At 46.0% G+C, this 26,513-nt stretch overlaps 1 protein-coding gene across 1 annotated transcript; it reads right to left on the bottom strand.

Moving 5' to 3' along the window:
• Nucleotides 1-1,897: 1,897 nt before the first annotated feature.
• Nucleotides 1,898-25,373, bottom strand: TCEA3 (transcription elongation factor A3). The gene is made up of 13 exons (XM_081015779.1): nt 25,047-25,373; nt 19,073-19,135; nt 17,364-17,469; nt 13,716-13,848; nt 11,168-11,227; nt 10,066-10,143; nt 9,421-9,498; nt 8,128-8,288; nt 7,622-7,677; nt 6,501-6,656; nt 6,005-6,151; nt 4,351-4,422; nt 1,898-3,808 (listed from the first exon to the last, which is right to left on the bottom strand). Exons 1-13 carry the CDS (start codon nt 25,113-25,115, stop codon nt 3,800-3,802), a joined length of 1,188 nt encoding a protein of 395 aa, XP_080871905.1. The 5' UTR covers nt 25,116-25,373; the 3' UTR covers nt 1,898-3,799.
• Between the last annotated feature and the right edge of the window lie 1,140 nt (nt 25,374-26,513).

Genomic DNA, 26,513 nt, shown 5'->3' with positions numbered 1-26,513 from the left:
AAACAGTCACGCACACGTAAAAACATGCACATCTGCTATGGGTTTATGTGCAAAAACACAGCTTGTGGAGTGGAAGAGTCAGAGAGAAGGAATCCATTTGCCCCCTGCCTCTACCACCTACCACACAGTTGGCTTACTCGGTAGTCTCAGAGCTAGGTGAGAAAACAATTTTAAAACTGTTTTTGCCACAAGCGATGGGAATGTGTCAACGTGGGTCCATTGTCACTGAGAATACATATGTGTGCCTGAGAGAGGCTGTGTACACACATCCCATTTAAAGCACATTTAAAGCACTTGACTTGCCCCAAAGAATCCCGGAAACTGTAGTTAGCTGTGGGTGCTGGAAATTGTAGCTCCTGGGGACGATGACAAACTAGAATTCCCAGGATTCCCTGCGGGACATAATGTGCTTTAAATGGATGGCACACATGTCATCAGAAGGTACCTGAGAGATCTCGGGTGGGGTGGAGGCAGAAAAAGATCACTAAAGGGGGCAGAGATATGAATTGAGGAATTGCAAGAACGACCATAGCTCAGTGACTATGTGTGTCTGCTTTGCTTGCAGAAGGTCCCAGGTTTTACCCCCGACATCTCTAGGTAGGGCTGGGAACCTAAGTCAGTGTATACAATACTCAGCTAGATGGACCAATGGTCCGGCTTGAAATAAGGTGGCTTGTGGTTGATGATCATCACATAGTCTTAAGACACCTGGGGCCGCAACCTTGCTGAAGCTAAGCAGGTCTAGAGCTGGTTGGTGCCTGGATGGGATGCAGCAATGCAGACCCACAGACACTGCCTTTGTGCTGCATCTTGGAAGGAAAGTGGGCTGCAAATGAAATCATATAATGACCATCATATCATGATTACTATTATTATAAGCACACCTGCTCTACAAGAGGTGGAGATGGAGAACAGAGCGTGGGACAAACGTCTCACAATATTCTCCGTGAGAATAAAAATTGCAGCCGATGGACCTGGACTGCCTCCTTGTGGCTCAGGCACAAAATATCACCCAGTTCAGGCATGAGAGAAAGATCAGAAGAGCCCCATATAGCCCCTATAGAAGACTTCGAGACTCTAGCAAACACCCGTTTGGCATCAACCTGTGGCATTTTAGTTGAGGGCTAGTTTACACACAGAGACACACACACCCCTCTCCCTCCAAGACAAATAAGAGGCATTGTCGGAGTTCAAGGACACATCCCAGCAAACAAAAGGCATTCTGGGTATGAAGCAAGGATGGGGAAAGGTGTGGCCTATGGAGAGGCCCAAGGGCCAGAATGAGGGATCTAGAGGGCCGCATTCAGGCCTCAGGTTCCCTGCCCCTGCTGTAACCCAACAATTTTGGTATGACTCTGCTAGAGAAACACCATATTCTGTTTCCATCCCAGAATGGACACACAGAGCAATGAGTGAGCATTCAAGAGTTTGCTAATGTACTAATGTAATGATCATTTAACATTTGGTTTGTATAAGCTCAGTACCTGCTCCACTCCAAAAGCATCAAACGTTCTTAGAAAGAGGAAATGAATTATCCTGAATTCCCACTCCCAGGTTTGTTGCAGTTTTCATTTCTCTGGCATCAGAACCAGAAGCACTCCAAGTGCAGCCCACTCACCTGTCCTAGGCTTATCTGGCGGGACTGACTGTGGTGTCACCTGCCATTTTGGGTTCCCCTCAGTGCCCCAGGCCACTTGTTACAGCATCGATCTGGGACATTTTGGGAAATCAAAATGGGCTGCTCCCAGTTAAGCTCAGGACTAGGGATGCAAGAAGGCAGTAGTTTGCGTTCCAACCAACCTTTGTTGCAAACACTGCTATTTCCTTTCCACTGCAGTTCATTTTCTGCCCAATTCTATGTTATTTGTCTTGCTAATTAATGTAATTTACACAATCCTTTACATTATGAATTTAATTAACTATGTGATTACTTTCCACACCATTTCAATGTACAGGAAATGTCAAAACAATTTTTTTTTTAAAGTCATTAATTACTTGTCACTTGTGGGCTTTAAGAACAAACAAACCAGAACTTTGTGAATGAAAACCACCTGTAGTCACTGGATTTATTTCTGCTCTAAACGTGCCAAGAAACAGTAGAAATTCCCACATCCGTTTCCAACTGAATTCTCTGGGATCCCTTCTCATGACTGCGGGAATGAATGAGTGGGCTCCTGACACAGGGCACTTTGCCGAAAGATGCTTCTAATCTTTAGCCAACGCCATCTGCCGTGTGTAATGACTGACCCCATCCACAATGGCTACCTCTCCTAGAGCACATGTCACCAACCTTTTTCAGCCAGTGGGTACATTACAAATCTTGAGACAGTGTCATGGCTGCCATGGGGGCCCGTCGCGTCACAAAATGGCTGCCACCGAGGGATGGCAAAATGGCCTCAACGTCTAAAAGAGCATTCAACCACCCCATTCAGAACAGATAGGAAATCAGGCATCCAATGGCAAGTGGGCATGTTTAAGGCGGTGAGTTTAGTAGAAGAGAGGCCGAGCCTGTACAAACAGGAAGTGAGCAGGAAGAGGAAACAATCACTAGTGTACTGTGGTATTATTATTATTTTTTACAGGATATTTACAAAGACCTTTCGTGGGCACTATAGGAGGCAATGGCTGGCACACCGGCACCCTGAGGTGCCACACTTTGGAACCTCTGCCCTAGAGCTAGAGCCTGGAACCCTTCTGAAAAAGCATTATGTGTCCACCTTCCTGCTTCCATGGTGACCAGATGCAAGGGGAGACCGCCACTCAGCAGCAGAGCAAAGCTTTGCATGCACAGTCCCGCCATCACCGTTAAAGGGACTCTGGAAGTAGAAAGGGTTGGGAAAGCCTTTAAGTGGCTACTGCCAGCCAAAGCAAGAAGCAGCCCTGGACCAGACAGGTCAGAGGTCTGGCTCAGTCTGAGGCAGCTTCATAGGAGAGGGAATGAGGGGATGTTGGTAGCTGACAGCTTGTCAGACAGGGGAGGGAGAAACTACGTCTGCTGAAAATTCCCTCTTCTGCTAGGAGTAAAGAAGGCTCATCCTCCTGTACAGAAAGCCACCCAAAGGTTCCCCAACCTCTATCTTGTCAAGCAAGAGAGCATTTAACAGTTCCAGACACACTCCAGTTAGGCAAAAGCATTCAAGGAGGCACAATGAGGGGGAGGCCTAAGGGCCACATGGAGAGGCCCAGAGGGCCACATCTGACATTTGAATCCTCTGAAAGAGGTCATCCCCCAACAGCACACGATAAGCTAATGGGCTGCAGTCAGAACTGTATCCTACACTGATAAAAAATGATCTAAATTATGTATCGTGAAAAGCTGGGTTCTGTGATCTGAAGGAAGTGTTGCGAGTTGGGCAGAGGAAGGAAGACCTTTTGCAGGCTACTGATGTGCAATATCTTGAAGACAAAGAATCTTCATCCACTCCCGGGCTTCAGAGATTTTCATTATATATTGCCCACACATGCAATTTCAAAGCTTAAGGGGTATAAACTTTTTATAATAACGAAAATGTGGAGTCTCAGAAGGTGGAATTCCGCACTCAAGCAAAATTCTGCACTAGCCCAGTATGTTCGCAGAACACAGCCTTCCTAATAGTGGCATCATTCCATCACCTGAATTAACAACAGACCATCACCACTCCTTTTAAGTAATTCACCCCTAAGGGTCCAGCATTTCCACCTTTCATGTGCACCCCTTCCACTTTCCTGCTGTTATTTCTTCAGTGGATAGTTCAAAGTTTCTTCTGAACGACTGCGACAGGACATCATCTTCTCCATCACTGGCTGGGCTCAAGGAACATCAGCAGAACTGCAAAGGGAAAGGACACTCTCTGAACATTGCTGGATCTTCTGAGACATTGCATGCAGGAAAGCCCCATCTGCCTCACCTTCAACATCCCCAGGTGTCCACACAAAGACAAATCCACCAGCACCAACATGGTCATTCCCCAGATTTGGTTGAGGAATTGGGCCGCGAGGTTTTGACCTACACGCACTGGGATTTAACTTGAGGGGACCTGGGCCATATCTAAATGGGTTGTCCTCGCATGGACATGAGGGGACAACAGAGGTAAAGCTGGTATGCTAGGAAGGGAAGGCATGCACACCCCTTCCCTTTGTGGCATGAGTAGTGATGCTCAGGGATTTTGTTCTGCCTGCATTTTAAGCGAACTTCATTCCAACTTCCCAAATCGATACATGGATCACAATGAAGTTATCCTTCCATTTTAGCCAGATTTTGAGAGAATTCCAAAATGTAAAACGAATGCCTATTTTAAGGTATGATGTGTACACACAAAAATGTGCAAAGATAAAAGCTTATTTGGGGTGGGGTGGGGGTGGGAATACTACCTTCCAGCGGTTCCCGCACTCGTTACACAGCACAAAGGTCGTCATTGGCTCGTCAGCACTCCGTGTTTGCACCTGGAAGGAGAAAGTCAGCTGTGAGCTGGGTGTTTTGCCTTTCTGAGCAAACTGGAGCACAAATTCCAGTAGCAAAGAGGCCCCAGCTTCCAAAATTTAATCCTCACAACTAAATTCCAGCATTTTCATTGCCACTATCAAATTTGGGCACATCAAGCTTTAAGCCACAATCTTGCACTGAGGAAAGCGGGATTCTGCAACTTGCATAAATTACATAAATTAAGCACAGTTGCTTGCTATGCATTTTGCCCCTTCTGCTAGTCCAAAGACAGAGCAAAGAGCCTGGCAGGGCACACACACTGAATGCCTATAGCTATATATCAATCTATATTATATTGCATCTGTTTACACAGACATTCCCTTGATCTCTCAACCCAAAACTCCTGTTCTAATTGTAAAGTTGCTTTAAAGGGAATGATGGATTTTTATATGTTTGTGTAACTGGTTTTTATAATCTGCAAGCCACTTGGAAGCCCATTTTTTGCATTAAATGGTATATAAAGACGATATACTCGAGAGAGAACACCACCTGCACATCGTACAATATAATCCAAGTGCAAAAAAGGGGGGTGTCATATCCAGTACACGGGTAAAACTACAACCCATCTACACACGTTTTAGAAACCACAAATTTGCAATCCTGACCAAAACAGCGGAGCAAATAATTTCAGTTCTGAGAACTGCAGCCTGTCAGTCTTATCAATAATAGTTGCAGAGATCCCAACAGATCCAGCTATGTTAGCATACAACTATGGTGTACACACCAGGCACCTTAAGACCGCATGGCCTCAGCCTGGAGGATGGTACCAACACTGCTTGGCTCTGATGAATGAAGCCATTCTAAGTGTGCCATCCTCAAAGCTCTATAACTGCCACCTTGGATACAGCATCCATTCATTGTTACCAGAGCAGCAGATGAAGGCAATAGCCAAAATGGCAATAGCCACATAAACATATACAGTGCTCCCCCCCCCCCGAAAATGTTTAGGGGTACAGTGGTACCTCAGGTTACATATGCTTCAGGTTACAGACTCCGCTAACCCAGAAATAGTGCTTCAGGTTAAGAACTTTGCTTCAGGATAAGAACAGAAATCGGGCTCCGGCGGCACGGCGGCAGCAGGAGGCCCCATTAGCTAAAGTGGTGCTTCAGGTTAAGAACAGTTTCAGGTTAAGAATGGACCTCCGGAACGAATTAAGTACTTAACCCGAGGTACCACTGTACTCTCATTTTGACTCAAGAAAAACCACTCTTTTATAGTTCGTCTTGGGGAAAATAAATACAGTAAATTGATAAAAGTACAAAGATTCATAAAATGTTTAGGGGTATGTGTCCCCCCAGAAAAAAACACTGAACACACACGTGTGGGGAGGGGGGGTAGAGATCTTGCTCAGATTCTTCTGCGGTTCCTGAAATTGACTATATCTACAGTACAATGTGTAAGTTAACATCATTAGCATTCCTTTTCTCGCTGACTGCAGAGATCTCTTGTGAAGCACAGAGGGATTTGTTGTTGTTTTTTTACCATGTGAACGTGCCCAGCCTGATAGGTCTTGCCCAATAGCCTAGTCCATCTCTCCTCACCTGGTTATAGGTACAGTTCTTCTTTTTGCATTTGCCGCACTGGAAGAGGTCAGTTGTGGTGCCTCCAGTCTTCGCCATCTGATGCTCTCGTATGGCTTCCTGCGTCATGGCGTTCCTCAGCTCCTTCAGTTCATCGCTGGCCATTTCCTGCAATTAATTACTTAGTTAGAGCAGACTTTCTGCCTTACCAGTCCTAAACTTGCCACAGTGCTTTGCAAGGCCAAACCATCAGCTGGTTGTTAGGGCTAGCAAAGACCAATGCACAGGAGGCTGCAGAGGCCGTCAGATCAATTAACATCCCTGCAAACCCCCATTTCAGCCCAGTCACATCTTTTACCTGCTCACACCTGACATCCCATATATGCCAGGTGTGCAGAAGGAAGGTGAGGCTTGGCCAAAATGGCCTCATGCCCCTAACGAGGCCCACAGGACAGAAATTCGCCACCACAGATGTAAAAAGTTATAGCCCATCCTGTTCCTTCTCCTCCCAACTTACATCCGCCGTCATCCTGGCAATGAGGCTGGGAGGAATGGCTCCGGATAACACGTTTCGGCGCAAGCCAGGATTCTTGGGGTCCTTCAGGTTGCTAATGCGGCTCCTCACACGGTTGCGATACTTCATATCGGTGCCCTTCAGCTCCTGGTAGATATGTGGAGGCGTCAAGGAAGAAGGGCAAAAAGGATGATACACAGAATGAAATGGGTCACAGAGCTCAGATGGCAGGGTGCATTCTCTGTGTGGGGAAGGCCCCGGGTTCAATCCACAGCATCGCTAGCGAAAAGGATTTCAGGTAGGAGGTAATGAAACAGATCTCTGCCCCAAACCCTGATTGCCAGCCTCCACTGCGCGTGTGTATCACGAGATCCAATCTCTCATGGTTTTAACCTTTAAAGCCCTATAAGGCCTAGGACCCTCGTACCTAAGGGACCGCCTCTCCTGGTATGTCCCACGAAGGACCTTACAGTCTTCAAATAAAAACATCTTGGAGATCCTGGGCCACAGGGAGGTTAGGCTGGCCTCAACCAGAGCCAGGGCTTTTTCAGCCATGCCCCGATCTGGTGGAACGCTCTGTCACAAGAGACTAGGGCCCTGCAGGACTTGACATCTTTCCGGAGGGCCTGCAAGGCGGAGCTGTTCCGCCAGGCCTTTGGCCAAGGCACAGTCTGACCTCCTCTCTCCTTCTGTAATCCTCATAGAACTCTAACCCAATGGTTGATTCTGAATTGATTTTAGAATGTATTTTAATTAATTGACTGTGTGATTTTATGTACACTGTGCTATTTTTACTTGTTGTTAGCTGCTCTGAGCTCGGCTTTGGCCGGGGAGGGCAGGATACGAATAAAAAATACTATTATTATTATTATTATTATTATTCATCTGTTTTGGAGCCCAGAATCAATACTGTTATGCATACAGCCCGTTTACAAAGCGCTTCCAGTACTTCATATTCATATTATATATATAGATATAAAACCGATTTGTAAGGTAGAACCCTTGGGATCAGCAACAGTATCCCAATTTTATAGATGGGAAAGTAAGACTAAAAGACAGCCCCGAAGTGAGTGATAGCAAAACACTGCTCTAGCCCACAGAACCCATCCTATCCAAAGGATATGATCTTCAATTTCAGCTGCCATCTTGTCGCAATTGACTCCAAACTCCTTGTAATCATCTGAGGAGAAAAGGAAGTGGAACAGAAGAGATCGTTCTGTGTGCAACTTAGGAATTAATTCTTGTTAGCATAAGTGGCAGGATTTTTGCTGAAGCAGCTCATGCCCTGGTAGTTTTGAGGGAGTTCCTCCTCTGTGTATGTGTTAATGTCTCCTTCCTCTGCACAAGGTCTGCACTAAGAAAGACAAAACCTCTCTCAAGGTTTTGTTTTTCTACTTGAATTACACACTGTTTTTTGTTCAGTTTGCTGAATGAGGCGTTATCCATATTTTCCTCTCTGGATTCCATCTGCATTTCTTCATTGCTTCCCTAACCTAGGGTTGCCATATTTTAAGAAGTGAAAATGTGAAAACAAAAATCGCCCCGACCTGCACAGCATCTGAAGGCCCTCTGCTTCCCCATCCCAGCTGGAAAGTTTCCTGAGCCACAGAGGTATATACTGGCCTCTCACCATCCATTTTCAGAGCTGCGGAGACCATCTCAATGCATTTGTCCCGGACAGAGTCTCCTGTCAGGTAGCACGATGCCAAGAAGCAGGTAGAAGATGAAAATGTCGGAGTGATGGGGCTGGTTGGGGTCTTGGGCACATCTGGCTTAGCTTTGCTGTGGGATCTGAAGAGGGCAGAAAACAACAGGTCTTTTGCAAAAGCAGAACAATGCACGTTCATCACCATGAAGAACGTCCCCCCTACCTAAGGTAGGCTCTCTTTTTAAGCCTAGTTCTTACTGAGGCAGTCTGTGGTCTAGCCTGGACCACTCCAGACCAGAGGTAGGGGGCTTACATAACATTTCATTTCATTGGTTAAATTTCTATACTGCTCTTCATCCAAGGATCACAGGGAGGATTACAATATAAAAACACAAAAATGAACAACTAAATGCTCCTCTCTATTATTATTATTATTATTATTATTATTATTAAAAATCTCCTAGCAATAGCGTAATCCCCCACCAATGCTAGAACAGGGGAGCCACCCAGTGAAACTAACTGGGAGATTCAGAAAGGACAAGAAGCACTTCTTCAAAAAAGTGCATCATTAACTTATGGAACTCGCTGCCACAAGGTATGTCAACAGATGGACACTAACTTGGGTGGTTTTAAAAGGAGATTGGACGAATTCATGGAGGACGAAGCTACCAACGGCTATTAGTCCTGAAGGACATAGGCATCCTTCTGGTATATTTATTTTACTTATTTATACAAATATCTAATATCTATACCACTATAGTGTAAAAAAAATAAATCAAAGTCGTATACAATAATATTTATATATAATAAAAACACATTAAAATATTTTAAAATCAGAGACCATTGAGTAAATACTATGGAGAGAGATATTCTTAATTGCCAACATAAGCCTGGCAGAACAGAAACGTTTTCAACAGCTGTTTAAAGGTGGAAACAGAAGATCTCTATGGGCAGAATATTCCACAAAAATACCATTTGCGGAGAAGCACTAACTGGCTTCCTAGGGGCATCTGATTAACAGCTGTTGGGAAAATGATAATGGACCAGATGGACCATTGGTCTGATCCAGCCAGCGTCTCCTTAATGTGTTTTTTTTTTTTGTGTATGTGGCTCAAATTCATGGCAGTGTGGTGTTGTGGTTAGAACGTGGGACTAGAATCTGGGAGGCCAGGGCTGAAATCCCTACTCAGCCATGAAGCTCACTGGGGAATCTTTATATCCAGTTTCATCTCCCCCCTCCCCACTTGGGGAGGACACACAAATACCCAGCCATACCTCTCCTCTTTGCTATCGGTAGAATTCTTCCGAGACCCGGGAGGAGATGCAGCTGGGTTGGAGCCAGTGGAGGCCCTCCTGTAAGGAAGACAAAGAGGTGCAACAAATAAGATGCCAAAACACACTCACTGAAATGGGAGTGGGGGAATTCCCAAGTATAGTTAAATTTTATTAACTATCCTCAGTATATAATGTTTATTTCTTTTTAATGGCCCCATCTGCACTAAGCAGCACTGCACCACATGAAACTTCCACCAAGGAATTCTGGGACCTGTAGTTTGCTAAAGGTGCTTGGAACTGAAGTTCTGTGAGGGATAAACTACAGCTCCCAGGATGCTTTGAGGAAGCCGTGACTGTTAAAGCGGTATACTTGTGCTTCAAACGTAAGCTGCGGATGGGACCCTGTTTATTAGCGCAGCTCTTGGCTCACTGTTTCAAGGAAGATGAAGGGTAACGTATGAAATAAAGAACCAGGAAGGACTAGACTAGGAAACCACCCATCCTCTCAGGGGACCAGTCAAACACTTTCTCTGAACACTATGGACTAGAACAGGGATAAATGCCCTCCTGCGCTTGCCAAGCTAGCAATGGCGCCAGGTAAAAGGCCAGCCATGCAGCATCAGCAAAGCTGACAAAGTAGCTTACCTGTCCGCTGACAGCCTCTTGGGAGAGGAGGAGGAAGCAGCAGTGGAGGTGGAAGATCTCGAGTCTTCAGAGTCTCTTCTTTTTGGGGGGAGAAAGGGTACAAAGTGCAAAAAAAAGAGCTATGAATTGCCAGACTGTTAGCTTGGAACACATGCTAACTGCCTTAGACCAGATTGGACTATGTTGTCCATCTAGCCTGCTGTTGTCCACTCTGACCGGCAGGGTCTCAAACGGATTATTCCCCATCATCTCCTACCTGATTGTTAAACTGGAGGTGCTAGGGATTGGACCTGGAGCTTCCTGCAGGTAAAGCACGTGTCCTATTGCCGAGTTATGCAATCTCCACCCCCCCTAACATTAAAATGGGAAATGGATGCCTGGACTTTGTGGCCATTGGAACTGGTGGGGTAGGATGTAAAGGTAAAGGTAAAGGGACCCCTGACCGTTAGGTCCAGTCGTGACCGACTCTGTGGTTGTGGCGCTCATCTCGCTTTATTGGCCGAGGGAGCCAGCGTACAGCTTCCGGGTCATGTGGCCAGCGTGACTAAGCTGCTTCTGGCGAACCAGAGCAGCGCACGGAAACATCATTTACCTTCCCGCCAGAGTGGTACCTATTTATCTACTTGCACAGCGTGCTTTCGAACTGCTAGGTTGGCAGGAGCTGGGACCGAGCAACGGGAGCTCACCCCGTCATGGGGATTCGAACCGCCGAACTTCCGATCAGCAAGCCCTAGCCTCTGTGGTTTAACCCACAGTGCCACCCGCGTCCCAGGGTGGGATGTAGGAAGTTCAAAAAGTAGGTGGAGCCAGAGCCTAGGATAGGCAGAGCCAGCCAAGTCTAGATTTGTCCCCATCCTCCTCCTTGCCGAGTACTGCAAGGGTAACAATGGGACCAAGGAGGAGAAGGAAGAAGAAGCCGATAGGCAGTGCCACCCCCTGGACTGGTCACAGGTAAGAATGCAGGCAGGTGGGGCTGGCTGATGGCAGACGGGAGGTGGGGCAGTGAGCCCCTTGCCCTAAGGGATCAGCCTCCACTGGCAAGAATGTTTCCCAGGAAACTGAAATATTATGAGATCCACTGAAGAAAGATAAGGACACGTACCTCTCTTTTTTAGGTTCCAAGTGGGATTTTTTCGATGTAGCTGAAGCACTTCTGGGATCTCTGCATATAGAGACAAAGCATGATGTTAGATTGCCTGAATTTGGCATTCTTCAGTTTGCCATCTCCAGCATCATGCATTTCAGTGTCTGTGCTGGAAGTAGAGGTGGCTTCTCCAGTTGGCAGAATTTACCTCCTGGAGTTATCATAGAATATAAGGGTAGATAACTCTGAGCCCTGCCAAAGACTTTCTTAGTGCAGCAGGCAACATAAGGTGGTGTTAAGGTTTATGATCAGCTTTATGAGGAATTTTAATTGCTTTATCCTTTGTATGATTATCCTCTGCTTAGAGTGTGTTCAGTACATAAATGCCTTTTTTTAAAAAGAAATAACTGAAAGAGAATTGAACTGATATGGAGGATGCTCTTTGGGGAAATTAACTGGGTCTAAATGAATAGAAGAGGAACAGATTTGGGGTGATCTGGAACGGGGTGCAAAATAATTGAAGAATTTATCTGGGTTGATTTGGATGGGGAAATTAGCTGGCTTGCTTTCTGCAACATATGAATTCTAAATGTGCACCTACTTTATATCAGTAACGTGCATTAAATGTACACTGGCACAGTGGTTTTCAACTGGTCCATACCCCAGACCCACTGACTCCCAAGCTGTGGCATGGGACCCACATGCGTATTTTCCCCTTTGATTTATATTTAATAGCGCTAATGATGCACGTTATTCCATCCTAACATGGAAACCCCCACAGCAATATAGTGTTGCCTTGGCATTGCCACTAAATGAAAAGCAGTATTGCAATGTGGCAGGAGGAAGGCGCAAGCATGTGGCTAGCCAGAAATCTTCAGCTTATATTTTAAAAACGGCTCATGCCTTTCTCGTATTACATTGCAGCACCTGTGGAAATTGATAAAATGAGCAGCTCATAAGAATGCACCCTAGTCTTCATGCATGTCTGGAATCCCAACATGGCAGCAACAGCCCTGCAAATAAAGCTCTGTGAATCCATGCCCTGAATCTTTTCTATGCCACCTGGTTGCTGGCCATAAGACAATTGTAAAACAAAGCTTTACTTATCTGATGCTCATCATATGCAGCAAACTGGGTAGCAGCAAGAACACTGGAAGCTCTCTTTGTTTAACGGAGCTCAGAGCATTCCCCAAATCTATCAGCGCAGAGCAGCTCCGCCATCTGTCAAACGGTGGTTAACAAGGTCCAGGGACAATCCTGGCTCACCCCACCATTTTGCAAATGACACAGAATAAGCGATATAGTTGCTGTTACAGGCGCTGAAGTGGAAAGTGAAACTAAACAGGGCCTGGCAGCCAAGATGGGCATTTTTCCAAGCACAAGCAGAGAACACCATGGCGAAGGGAGGGCCTGCTTAACAAGATGCTGTCTCTTAGGTTAAAACAAGAAACACCCTAGAAATTGGGCAGGAGCTTTTGCATATGCTAAGGCCCAATTAAATGTCCCTACGGTCGCCCTTCAAGGGTATCCCGTTTAAAAATAGTTAGGGGTGACAAATAAGTGATTTCATTATGGTTAAGCATCCCACCCTGGAGACTCATCTAAAACTTAAATTTCTTGAGTAGGGATGGGGAAAACCTGTCCATTTCAGTTTCTCATTTTCCAGTCTTAAACTCAGTTCTCCACATTTCCACATCAGCCTGTGGCATCCCAAAATTTCATCAACAGATTCATCCAAATACAGGCGTACCTTGGAAGTCGAACAGAATCCGTTCCGGAAGTCCGTTCGACTTCCAAAACGTTCGGAAACCAAAGCGTGGCTTCTAATTGGCTGCAGGAAGCTCCTGCAGCCAATCGGAAGCCCCGTTGGACGTTCGGCTTCCAAAAACAGTTCACAAACTGGAACAGTCACTTCCAGGTTTGCAGCATTAGGGAGCCAAAATGTTTGAGAACTAAGCTTTTTGAAAACCAAGGTACGACTGTATAGACATTTTTGCAAAGCAATTTTCCCTAATACAAACCAGCCACAGATGCAAAAAGTCACTCTTAGGCATAATAATATTGTGCTATTGTTGTTACTGCTGCTCATCATCATCAATATATATGGTTCTAGACTGCCCTCCATCTCAAAAGAATCTAAGGGTAGCGTAGAGCAAATTATATCATATATACGTTAAAAATTTGGCTAAATTCTAGTAGCAAAGGAGAAGGCTACAGAGGTATATCTTTGCAAGTAGTTAGATGTGGTGGTAAGAAGTGTTGCTCCTGGTGAAGAAATTTCTTAATTCTGTTAACGCATTGCGAATTATGTAACATTTTTGGTACTTTGAGAATTTGTTCTTTCTGTTGCTTTTCCTGCATCCAGTGCCTTCATCTCCCTTTCCTTTGGTTTCCTGCTAACTGGGGGGGGAAATAGCAATTTTACCACTAACAATATTTGTCAACTCAGAAAATGTGATATCTGCAACAGAATTGCTTTTACGAGAGAAGACAACTGGACCTGATTCAAACCAACATTTGCACCTCCTTGCACTAAAAGCTGCGAATGGCCCTAACATGTGAATACCGGTCTTTTTGTTTTCCACCAGAACTTTTGCAGAGATTCACAGGGTGGGAAATAGTGTCTTCGGTTTTCCAGCCAGGGCTATCAATCCCTTTGTCTCTCTCCTTCACCTTTTTACTCTTCTCCGTCCCCGACTCTAAAAGAGAGAAAATGGGATATCCAGGTACAATCAAATATTGTAAAGTCTTCTATATTTTCTAGTTTCATTAGTAGTTTCATATACAGTAAGCCCTATGATATTTTTCTAGCACCCTCACACTTCTACTTGCTTTGTGGGCATCTCAAATTTTAATTTAAAAAACTTTCATATTTTTTTTTTAATATGATTTTCAGTTATATACATTTCAATAGTTTTACAATCATTCTAACGTTTCAAAATTGACTTCCTTCCTCCTCTTTCTGTGGTTCCTTAAATTTATTTCTTACATTTCCTGCATATTCCAAATTAACTTATTTTTTTATTCACCTACTTTAAATATATACTCTTATGAAACTTCAGGTTATTACAATAATCCTGCCAATGTTCTTATCTTACAGTGTGTTTGTAAATATTCAATAAACTATTTTCATTCTTTTATAAAAAGTTTGTTATCTTGATTTTTTTTATTTTTTCCAGTAAGTTTTGCCATTTCTACATATTCCATAAGTTTTTGTATCCATTCTTCTTTCGTCGGGACGACTTCTTCTTTCCATTTTTGGGCAAATAATATTCTTGCTGCGGTAGTCGCATACATGAATAAATTTCTATACTGTTTAGGTAGTTCTACCCCTCTAGGGGACTATTAGGGACGCGGGTGGCGCTGTGGGTTAAACCACAGGGCCTAGGGCTTGCTGATCACAAGGTCGGCGGTTCGAATCCCCGTGACGGGGTGAGCTCCCGTTGCTCAGTCCCAGCTCCTGCCAACCTAGCAGTTCAAAAGCACATCAAAGTGCTGGCGGGAAGGTAAACGGCGTTTCCGTGCGCTGCTCTGGTTCGCCAGAAGCGGCTTAGTCATGCTGGCCACATGACCCGGAAGCTGTACGCTGGCTCCTTCGGCCAATAAAGCGAGATGAGCACCGCAACCCCAGAGTTGGCCACGACTGGACCTAATGGTCAGGGGTCCCTTTACTCTTTACCTTTTACCCCTATAATTCCCAAAAGGAAAGCTTCTGGGGTTATTTTTTTTACAAATGTTATTTTAAACATCTTTTTCAATTTGTTATATATCATTTCCCAGTAAGCTTTAACCTTACTACAAGACCACAAAAAAAGAAGAAGTCCCAAGTCCCCATGAATGGGGAAGTATGCTTGCAAACTGGAGGGTGGCAATGTTTTTGAAATGGTAATAATTCCACAGGACTTGAGGAGTTGTGGATTTTTACATTGAAGCAGTTGCAACTAAGCTCCACCAAACCCTAACAGCACACACCAAGGCAGAGATGCTGATAACTAAAGTTAATAATTACATGATTTTTAAAAAGTCAACAGCAGTCACAGCTGGGGCTGGGGATTTTGATCAGAACCACAACGAGGGCAAATGGTTTTTATAATAGTAGTAGTAGTAGTAGTAGTAGTAGAAGATGAAGAAGAAGAAGAAACAACAACAACAACAAGCTCCCTGCTGTGATCCAGATCTGCCCCATAGCTATAATTTCCTTTAAAACAACAATAACAATCATGTTCAACTCCTTGCATGCTTATATCAGTCTGCCTTGTTGTTCTGCTTGGTAAGACAGGACTTGTAAATCATCAATGATGCTTTCCACCATTGGAGGCAGTATACCTCTGTATACCACTTGGACTACTACAATGCATTCTACGTGGGGCTACCTTTGAAGGTGACCAGTAAACTACAACTAATCCAAAATGCGGCAGCGAAACTGGTAACTGGGAGCGGCCGCTGGGACCATATAACACCAGTCCTGAAAGACCTACATTGGCTCCCAGTACGTTTCCAAGCACAAATCAAAGTGTTGGCGCGTGTTTACAAGAGAGTAGGGATGGGGGGGGGGGTTGATTCAGCACGCATATAAAGCCAAACTTACTGGTTTTGTACTTTCTGAAACAAAGCACAAACTGAATCACAGCCATCCCTAGCCTAGATGGGGAACAAAATTTAGTTCAGTTCAAATTTTAATGCATACCTACTGGCCTCGGCCCAGTATACCTGAAGGAGCGTCTCCACCCCCATCGGTCTGCCCAGACACTAAGGTCCAGCGCTGAGGGCCTTCTGGTGGCTCCCTCACTGTGAGAAGCGAAGTTACAGGGAACCAGGCAGAGGGCCTTCTCAGTAGTGGCACCAGCCCTGTGGAACGCCCTCCCATCAGATGTCAAGGAAATAAACAACTACCTTTTAGAAGACATTTGAAGGCAGCTCTGTTTAGGGATGTTTTTAATGTTTGATGTTTTATTGTGTTTTTAATATTCTGTTGGGAGCTGCCTGGAGTGGCTGGGGAAACCCAGCCAGATGGGCAGGGTATAATAAATAAATAATAATTGTTGTTGTTGTTGTTATTCCAGTGTCCAGGAATCGCAAGTGGCAAGAACAGGATGCTGGACTAGATGGGCCTTTTGCCTGATCCAGCAGCACTCTTCCTTTGTTTGTTTTGAAAGAAACAACACTTAATAACATTAATTGCACAGTGAGAAGCTGGGATCAGTGTGTCTGTTGTTACAATGGGGTGTTCTGTTTGTTTGTTTTCTTTAAAAACCTAGATCCCTTTTTGGGCCCTCAGATTCTGAAAGCAAGCCACACTTTAAAATACAAACGAATTCCTTTGCAACCAGTCTTTTCAGGTCGGAATAAACCGGCCAAATAAAAGAAAAAGAAACCAGGAGATCTCTCTCCAAAACAAAGTGTGGGATGAACAACTATCTTCCGCTAGTATTTCCAGCGGTAACTGTCAGGACTATTAACTCCTACAAGAATATGGCACATATTTCCACACTCTCCAATAGCTGTTATTACTGTAGTTGCATGAGAAAATGCTATGCTATTGAGTCGTCAGTGAACACTCCTGTACACATTTAACCAACCAAACGCCACTGGTGTGTCATACCATCTCTGTGAGAGTTTGTAAAAGCAGCACCTGGTTAGTTACTGATTATGAGAGAAGCTCTTAGTTCCAATTTTGCTTCCCTGGAAGAAACATACATGGTCAAAAGGGCAAACCACAGCCCCACTGGTGCTATTTGGTTGTCTATTTGAGGGCGGCTGCATATGTACAGACGGTGTTGGAGAGAGGCAACAGGCACACTTACCTGCCTGGGCCTCACTCTCACTCCATCACCTGTATGATGTCCAACACGTACACGACACCAGCTGATAGTCACCCCAGCTATGGATGCTCTGCATCCTACTAGTCCCCAATGTCTCAATATGGAAGTGCCGGGGCTCTCATTTTCTTGTCTCTCTGACCCAGAATCACCCTATCATCCAAAGCTAGCATGGCCAAGAGTCAGGGGTGATGGGAGTTGTAGTTCAGCTACACCTTGAGGGCCAGACATCCCCTGTCGTTGCTCTACAGGCCCCTCTCCCTTGGGGCACAAGGCCTCACAAATCTCAACACCCTCAGTTAATGCTGTTTTCTTGAAGTCTAAGCAGCTTTCTAATGGTGATACTCAGAGAACCTGCTGGCATTTTTTTGCCACCCACAACAAAGCAATCTTACCCAACAACCTCTTCCAGTTCTTGATGAGGATTTTCGCCAGAGTTACCACCTCCTCATCAGCACAGTGTTTGCGGATTGTGTTGACAGCCACGCCAATTCTTGTGGTCTGAGAGACAGAGAAGAGGGATCAGCAGCCGTTTATGCAAGAGCTCTCAGGGACAGAGCAAACGCTTTGCATGTGGAATGTCCCTGGTTTAATCCTTCATGTCTCCAACTTAAAAGGGACCAGGGAACAGCTGGAGGATTCAGGGGCCCAGGTCAGGCAGAGCTGACCTTGCAAAGCCAAAGCGGTGACCTCCAGATGTTGTTGGACTACAGTTCCCATCAGCAGCAGCCAGCGTGACAGGGATGATGGGAGTTGTGCTCCAGCAAACATAAGGAAAGCCTGTTGGGTCAGGCCAATGATGCATCTAGTCCAGTATCCTGTTCTCACAGCAGCCAACCCACTCTCTCCCACTGTGGTTTCCAGCAGCTGGTATTCAGAAGCATAACTGCCTCTGACCATGGAGACAGAGCATAGGCATCATGGCTAGTAGCCTCATTCATCCTCCATAAATTTGTCCCAAGCCACTTCTGACCTAAGGAGGAGATGGGGTTGCGGGCTTCACACACACACTCTGCGCGTGATTGGGGGGATTCCTGGCCGCGTCACCTCCTGGCCAGCCAATTGGAAGGCTCTGGGGGTGTGGCCTGCCTTAGTTAAAGCAGGACGCAGTTCCTGCTTTTCCCACCCACCCGCCCTATAAGGTTTTCGTTCCTTGACTTTGCTATGGACCTTGGTTGGTCGCCATTGAGAGGCCTGGTAGGAATTTTTCCACTTGGCAAATTGGCACCAGCCACTTGGTTTTCGCCTACCTCATAGCAAATCGTCATAACTTTCTTGGTATTGGCGGTTAGGCATTGGTATAGTTCTGTAGATGGAAGAGGGGAGGTAGCGCCATCACCTGCCCCACATATTGAAAGGTAGTTCAATAAAGGATTCCAGGGGGAGTGGCCCTGTCCAAATCCTGGGGCGGTGAGGGCCTAAGGCACGCCCCCTATCGGTGACCCCAGGGGAGTTCCTAGTTGATGTGCATCCGCAGGACTCCCCCTACTGGTGGGTAACCCTTCCCAGACTTCAAGCGGATGGGCTGAAGCCGGATATAGTCGGCTAGGACCAATGCCTACGCCAATACTGCTCATCACCTGTAACCAATAAAGTTGTGGCCTTATTTAGCCCATTAACCTTAATAATTGTGTCATGTGTCATTATTTCCACTGGGGGGGGGCGAGAACTTGCCACACAATCCTCTTTCAAAGTCATCCAGTTTTGCGGCCATCACTGCCTCTTCTGGGCATGACGCCCACAGCTTAACTATGCACCACACGGAGAAATACTTTCTTGTTATCTGTCCCAAATCCTCTAACATTCAAGCTTCATGGGATGTCAATGCAAGTTATGAGAGAGGAGGAAATGACTTTCCCCCATCCACTTTCTCAAGGCCATGAATTACGTTAGAAACATCTACCATGCCACCTTTTTCCTCACCTTTTCTCTAAACTAAAGAGTTCCAAACGCTGGACCCTTTCCCTGAGGCGGGGCTGCTCCACCCCCCTGATCATCTTCGCTGCCCTTTTCTGAACTTCCCCCAACACCCTTTTTGAGATGAGGCAAATGTCCAGACAGCACCTCGTTGGCCCAAAGTATTTATGCCCCGGAATTCAAATACCTGCAGTAGCTGGATCGTCATTGTGCAACTGTTCAGTTTCTTCAGTAGGTCGAGAGCTCCTTCCTAAGAAGGGGGAAAACAAACACACACAGGGAATATTAAAAAGCCTTAAAATATGTTCTCCTTGTCTCCTGCATTATGCCTGTTGTAGGAATGGTCAGTGGCAATCTCTTGAGGCACGGGTGGGGAACCTCAGACCCAGGGGCCAGATGCAGCCCTCCAAGACCGTTGTATCTGGCCCTTGGGAGTTTCCTCGCTAGGACACATCCTTGAACTCCGATTGTGCTTTTGGCTTGCCTGGATGGAGGACAGAGAAGGGCATGTCAGCCAATGAGCGTTTGTTCCATTCCACCCACTTTTACCCCTGCTCACTGCTGATTGCTGGTGCCAGAATGGCGGTCCAGAAGGGGAGGTGGTGCTCTAGAATTGAAAAAGGCCCCCCATACCTGCTTCAAGGGAGGATGCCCTCAGTGGTCACTAAGGGTGGAGCCAGGAGTCAGCAGGCACACTCTAAGGCTCATGGCGCAAGCAGGAGGCCCACAACGAACCACCAGAGCCCCTTAGAGCTGCTCTTGCTCTTCTTGCCACTGGGAGAAAATGAATGTTTTTGCCTGGTGCCTAAAGATATGGAATGAAGGTGAACTTCCCTGGAGAGAGCATTCTTCAATTGGGGAGCCACCACAGAAAAGGCCCGTTCTCGTGTTGCCACATTCCGGACATGAAGATGGGCTTCAGATGATGATCTGATGATATTGCTGGCTCACTCCTGACGCTGCTTGAGACCCTACCAATTTGGTGTCTGACTGTGGTTGTAAAAAGGGAGTCACAGACAGACAACCAGCCAGTGCTTGCGACGGAGCCAGACTGCAATGACTCCCAGGATGCATCACGACAGTGCTGCCCACCTTTCAACTTATGCATATTTTGGCATGCCACTACAAATCAACTCTAGGTGGCAGGTTTCCAGTGGCACAGCCCAAGCTTGAATTTGGCACATTGCAATGAATGAACCCCAGCCAGATGCGCAGGGTAGAAATAATTATTATTAAATAATTATTAGGGCTGGAGGTTTCTGTGGCCAACACGTACCATTTGCAAGAACATGGGGCAACATGTCCCCATCCCCCCCACCAGCAGGCAGACCCTTATCTGGAAATTCATTTCAGGGGAAAGTTTCAGGGATCTTTGCGAAAACCTGACATTGCAAAAGTCAAATGTTGTTTCCTTGTCAACGGAACGTCTGTCTGTGTCTCAAATAACTTCTGCAATGGGCCGCAGCAGCCCAAGCAGGCAGCAGATGGGACTTCCAATGGGCTCTCTCACCTTTGGGAAAACAAAAACTCTCTTGCAGGTGATGGTGGGTGAGGGAGTCACCAATTTATTTCCATTGCTCTCCAAGATGCTGTCACAAACATACACATTGCAAACATTTTACACTGCAGAGCTTCTGATTTCTGCACCCGTCTATTAGGTAAGTTTTTAATATTTGATGTTTTATTGTATTTTTGATATTCTGTTGGGAGCCGCCCAGAGCAACTGGGGAAACCCAACCAGATGGGCGGGGTATAAATTATTATTATTATTATTGACAAAGAGGTGCCTCTCTCTGCTGTTGATACTTCTATACAGGGAACAGAAGACATCCGTAAACTCCTCAATCCCTGCATAGTTAGAACAGGGGTGAATGCACCCTTAATACTTCTGGTTGTGGGGGTGAGCTTTCTTTCATATTGCCCATTGTGTGCTCAGGTTTCTAGTCCCTAAGGCAAGGGTGAGGAATCTCAGGCCCGAGGGCCAAATGTGGCCCACCTAGCTTCTCAAACTGGCCCTTGGTCTCTCCCTAAGCCACACCCCCTCCCTCCAGATGTCAAGGCTCCAGATGGAGAGCTGCTGCCAGTCAGTGTAGACAATACTGAGCTAGATGGACCTCTGACACAGTATAGGGCAGATTCCTGTGTTTCTTCATGCTCCCTTCCCAGGTCAGAGTCTCCCTAAAGCAGGAAAGCCTCCCCCCCCCCCCATGCCAGCATGATCTGCAAAATTACAGTGGTTGCAGCAGAACCTTCAAATATTGGCCTTAACTCTTTGGAGGGGTGGGTGTTGAAGGCGATCTGGCAGAGGAGGGTAGGGAGGAGTTATTTACAGTCATTGCATACCAGAGCAAAGTTTGCAAGGGAAGTCAAACATTAACTTCAACTCAAGGTGCAAATCTTGCTCCGTGGTTCACCTTCTGCTGAGTATTGCCGGGGAGCCAAAGGACAAAATCCTCAGACCGCTCAAGTGAAATAAGAATGGCAAAACATCCACTGACCTACACCAACTCTATTGTGGTGTAGTGGTTCGAGTGCTGGACTAGGACCTGGGAGACCAGGGTTCAAATCCCCACTCAGTCATAAAGCTCACTGGGTGGGTGGCCTGGAACCTCAGCCTAACCTACCTCACAGGGCTCTTGTGGAGAATAATGGAAGAAGGGGAGAATTACTTATGCTACCTTGAGCTCCATGGGGGGAAAGGTGGGATATAAATACAATTTTTTTAAAAAAAGAATGTGTCCATTCTCAAGTAAATGAAACAGAACCTGTCCACAGGGAGATAATGAAAGGACAGCTGTGCACTTATCAAGAATTTTGCACTGTGTGGACTTGTGTTCTCTCCACTCTGGGCATATATGGTGTTATAGGGCTGAGTCCAAGGGCTGCATTCCCTCCTGGGCAGCCTTCCAAAGGGACCTGCCAAGGATGGGTGGGGCCAGTGGCAAAAGTGGGTGGGGTAACAAATGCAAATTTTGCCTTTATACAAGGGGGCTAGCTTCCTTTGAACACACACTCTTCTTTGTCCTCCGTGCAGACAAGCAAGAGACTTGATTGGAGTTCAAGGACACATCTCACAGGGCAAACACACAGGTGTGCAGAAGGATGGGCGAGGGAGGTGGCCTGGGGTCCAAATTCCAAGGGCCAAATTCCATGGAGTCCAAATATCCTCCATCCAGGCAAGGAGCAGGCACTATCAGCATCCCAGTCAGCCAAAAACGCTCAAGAAGGGTGTGAAAGCAAGGCTGATGAGGGGTGAGGTCTGGGGAGAGAGGACATGACCCTGGCGACGTGACCCTCTCTGGGGAGAGGAGAGCCAGCAAGAGCCAGGCAGAGGGCACCCCCAGCTCTGAGGCTCCCCACCCACAGTGGTAAACCAGCCCTGTCACATTCAGGGACCCTCCTGCTCATTTTGCTGGGCGGGGTCCTAAACTCCTCAGCAAGAACATGTCCTCTAGTTGTCCCTAATCCACCAAGCACATCCCCCATTTTCTAGCCCCCCCCCCCACATTAGATCCCTATTTTACCCATTAGGGGTGCTTTTTAAAACAAAGTTAGCACTCAGTTTGATTCCCTTCTTGCATGTGAGCGACCCAATCATTAAAAAGGAAAATGCAACAATCAGGTTGACTAACACACCCAGCTCCAGAAGCCAATGCGCGACTGCCACACATGGCAGAGTAAACAAGCATTGACGGTGAGGTTGTCTAGCTTTTCAACTCCATAGCTGTGCCTTGAAGAGCCAGGTGAAATGGGAAAGTTTGCATCTCCCACCAAACAGAACAAGTCCTTCCTTGGAGGTTTTTAAGCAGAGCTTGGACTAGATGACTCTCGGGGTCCCAACTCTAAGATTCGAAGTTTCTGAGTACATAGCATTTACATTAGCAGCTTAACATACAGAAAGTTTCTCTCCCCACCCACATCGGGGTGTGTGTGTGTCTTCACCCAATGCACAAGACCTTCTTCCTTTCCCCACCCCTGCAACATGGAACTTCTATTCATGATGCTATCATCTGCGCATGCACACTCATTTTTGCATGTGCTCTCATCTGCGCATGGGCAACAGCCATCTTAACTGTACACGCTGTTCTTAAGAATAAAGTGAATTCAGCGTAGGTTTTCTAGTTGCACTGAAGCTGATTTGGGCAAGGGGGAGGGGTTTACAAATCAAGCAACATTTGTCAAGAAGCAACAGGGTCAATATGGATTGTGTCTATGAATGCGGCTTCAGAAACTAGCAGCGAGACAGCAGCTGGGTTTCAAGTAAGCGGTTATGTGAATGGACCCAGAATGTCTCAAAATGACTTACAAAATTAGGTAAATGTACCCCTAACCAGTCGTGGACGACTCTGGGGTTGCACACTCATCTCGCTCTATAGGCTGAGGGAGCTGGTGTTTGTCCGCAGACAGCTTCCGGGTCTTGTGGCCAGCATGACTAAGCCGCTTCTGGCTAACCAGAGCAGCGCACGGAAACGCTGTTTACCTTCCCACCAGAGTGGTACCTATTTATCTACTTGCACTTGACATGCTTTCAAACTGCTAGGTGGGCAGGAGCTGGGACTGAACAACAGGAGCTCACTTACAAAATACAGATAACCTAATCAAATGTTACTATTAAAGACATAACCCTATGTCCATCACAGGTGAAGCATCTGCCCGGTACGGTACAACATAGCACATAAACCCCCCAATTGCATTTGCAATTGTACTAATAAATTGTTATGAGTTTGATGATGCCCGGAATCCCTTCCAATCCTTGGGATTCTGTGTCTGTGTAATGTCCATGAGCAAGCTTGTCAAAGCAGCCCCTTCCTCTTGGTAATGGCTTTGGCTGGCGAATTAAGCACCACAATTAGCATAAGCAAAGAAGTTGCTCTGTGCCATAGAACAAATCATTGGGCCTTTCCCCACCACCACAGCCAGTGTAGTTTGAGTGAGCTGGAAGCAAGCTGGAGACATAGAAGGATGTTTAGGATGCCCTGGATTCAAAGCAATCTTATTCTTAAGTAAAATTTGCCGGGGTGCTAATGTCATGAGCCCCTCTATCTTATGCTCAGGTTGCATATATGTGCAAATAAAACCATATGTCCCAAAGGAACCACCATCTCTACTGACCTTCATTCCAAAGATAGCTTAGCTGGTTAGAGTGTGGGGCTGATAACACCAAGGTCACAGGTTTGATCCACACCCCATAAACGACAGCTGTATATTCATGCATTGTATTATTATTATTATTATTAGAATTTATATACCGCCCTATACCCGGAGGTCTCAGAGCAGTTCACATAAAAAGATCACAGTATATAAAATAAAAGTTGCTTCCTTCCAACTCTATGATTCTAAGGAAACCAAACCCTGAAACTCCTGGAGTCTCTCACTGCTTGCAGATTGGAGTGGCATGTAACTTTATTTCTCAGCCTTTAAATTGTGGTTGCGCGCACACACACATACATCTTCCCATGTAGCTGGATGGAGGAAGGCAATGCTGGGGGTCCTCTTTTCCTCCCCAGTCCCTGCAGGACATACATTATTTTTACTTCTCTGCTGCCATTCCTTCAGCAAGACACCAGGCAAAGATTAAATTTACATTGCCAGACTCCTGCCAAACACCTGTTGTCTACATACCTTCTCTCCAAATCCTCTTAGGGACTGGCCACTTGGAGATCTGCAGGAGCAAGGGGGGGGGGGGAGACACTGTCCCTGAAAGAAAACTGAAGCTCTCACAAATATGGTTGAGGTGGGGGTGGGGGAAAGAGAGAAAACAAAACTACTCCCCAGATTTTGGGGTGGGGTGGGGGTGTGAACCTGGCTTTTAAGCAGAGCAAACGTAAGAAATAATATATTTTTGCTTGTCTCGGGTCACCTAAAGAGCACAACGATTCTCAGCTGTAACGCAAACCCTGCGAGGTGTTTTTTTAAAAACCTGATTTCCCCGCCCCGCAACTGTTGGGAGCTGCATCTGCACCTCCTTCGATTCTGAGGGTTTTGCAGAAAGTTTGCTGATCAATGAGAAAACCACAGGAAACCACATTAAAAGCAACTGTTTCTTGAAACCCGAAAGGGACCTCCCAGTGCCAGCGACAGACTCCTGCGAATTCAAGCAGAGTTAAAACAGAAAGCACACAAGCAAAGCGAAAACACAACACGCGCACCGTTTCTCTTACCATGTTCTTCCTGGACACCATCTTATCCAGCTTTCTGCCTATTCGGATCAGCTCCTCCGCTTGCCCCATGGCTTCTCCTCTCCCCAAAAAACACAAACAAACCTATGGCACGCTTCGCTAAGGCGAGCGCCTGAAAATATTTAACGGGGAGTCGCGGGGGGTGGGGGCAAGAAACGGACCCAGCTGGATCCGGATCTGGTTTTATGACAGTTGTAGTTGTTGTTTTTTTGGTGATTTTTGGTGTTTTTTAAGAGGCGGGAACGTACTTGCGGAATAAAGGGAAAGTTTTCGCACTCACTGGAGAAGTTTGACGCGGAAGGAAGGCAAGAGGGCGAAATAACGCAGGCGTGCTGGAGAGGGGAGGGGCCACTCGGTCACTTATAAATGACGGCCAGGGAGTCAAAATAGCACTAGGGGGCTGGGCTAAATATAGGAGCCGAGGATTAAGGGGTGGAAAGATTTCAGGCGGGTGCGTGCGGGGTGGGCTGGATACTGAGGCCGTCTGCAGGTGGCTGGAAGGGCCCGGGGAGCGAGAGGCTTTCTCGGGGCCCTTCCAGGCGCCCTTTCCCTCGGGTGTCCCCGGAGATGGGCGCCGCTTTCAGTCTCCTTTGCACCTGCAAAAGTTTGTGGGCGGAGGTACGGGCTTCGCCCGCAAAGAGGTGCGTAAAACTGGCCGCCGAAAAGCCTGTCTCCTTTTCCCCCCATGGCGCAAAGGTTACGGGGTGCTGCAGAAGGAAAGAGGGGGGAGGCGGCCCCCCGAATGCAGCGTTGTCGCGGTTTTTTTTAATCAGCAAAGTTATTGCAATCTTTTTTTTTAAATGATATTTATTAAAGTTTCAAAAAATACAAAAACAAAAAATAAAAATACAAGAAAATACAAAATACAGAAAAAAGAATAAAGTTTTTAAAATATAACAAAAAAAAGAAAAATCAAGAAAAACATACAAGATAAAAACAGTTAAAAAACACGTTAACTTTCTATAGCTTATCTTCTTTACCCTTATTTCCCCGGACCTCCTCATACCTCCCTTTTTTGTATTCCAGTTCAGTTTGTTAGTTCAGCAAATCCTTACCATTAAGCTTTTACCCATTTGTAAACCTTTTTTCGTATCTCTTAAAGCATTACAGCTGGAAACCACTTAGTTTCTATCCAACATCCTTCTAAGATTCATTAATTTTACAATATTTCTGTAAATAGTCTTTAAATTTCTTCCAGTCTTCTTTCACCGACTCTTCTCCCTGGTCTCGGATTCTGCCTGTCATTTCTGCCAATTCCATGTAGTCAATCACCTTCATCTGCCATTCTTCCAGAGTGGGTAGATCTTGCGTCTTCCAATACTTTGCAATGAGTATTCTTGCTGCTGTTGTAGCATACATTAAAAAAGTTCTGTCCTTCTTTGGCACCAATTGGCCGACAATGCCCAGGAGAATCTAAAAGAGGGATTGGACACACACACACCCCACCCT

The sequence above is a fragment of the Podarcis pityusensis genome (genome assembly GCF_964106645.2).
Source record: "Podarcis pityusensis genome assembly, chromosome: 8".
Taxonomy (NCBI): Eukaryota; Metazoa; Chordata; class Lepidosauria; order Squamata; family Lacertidae; genus Podarcis; species Podarcis pityusensis.
The sequence above is the reverse complement of the archived record's forward strand: the minus strand, read 5'-3'. Positions and strand labels throughout refer to the sequence as shown.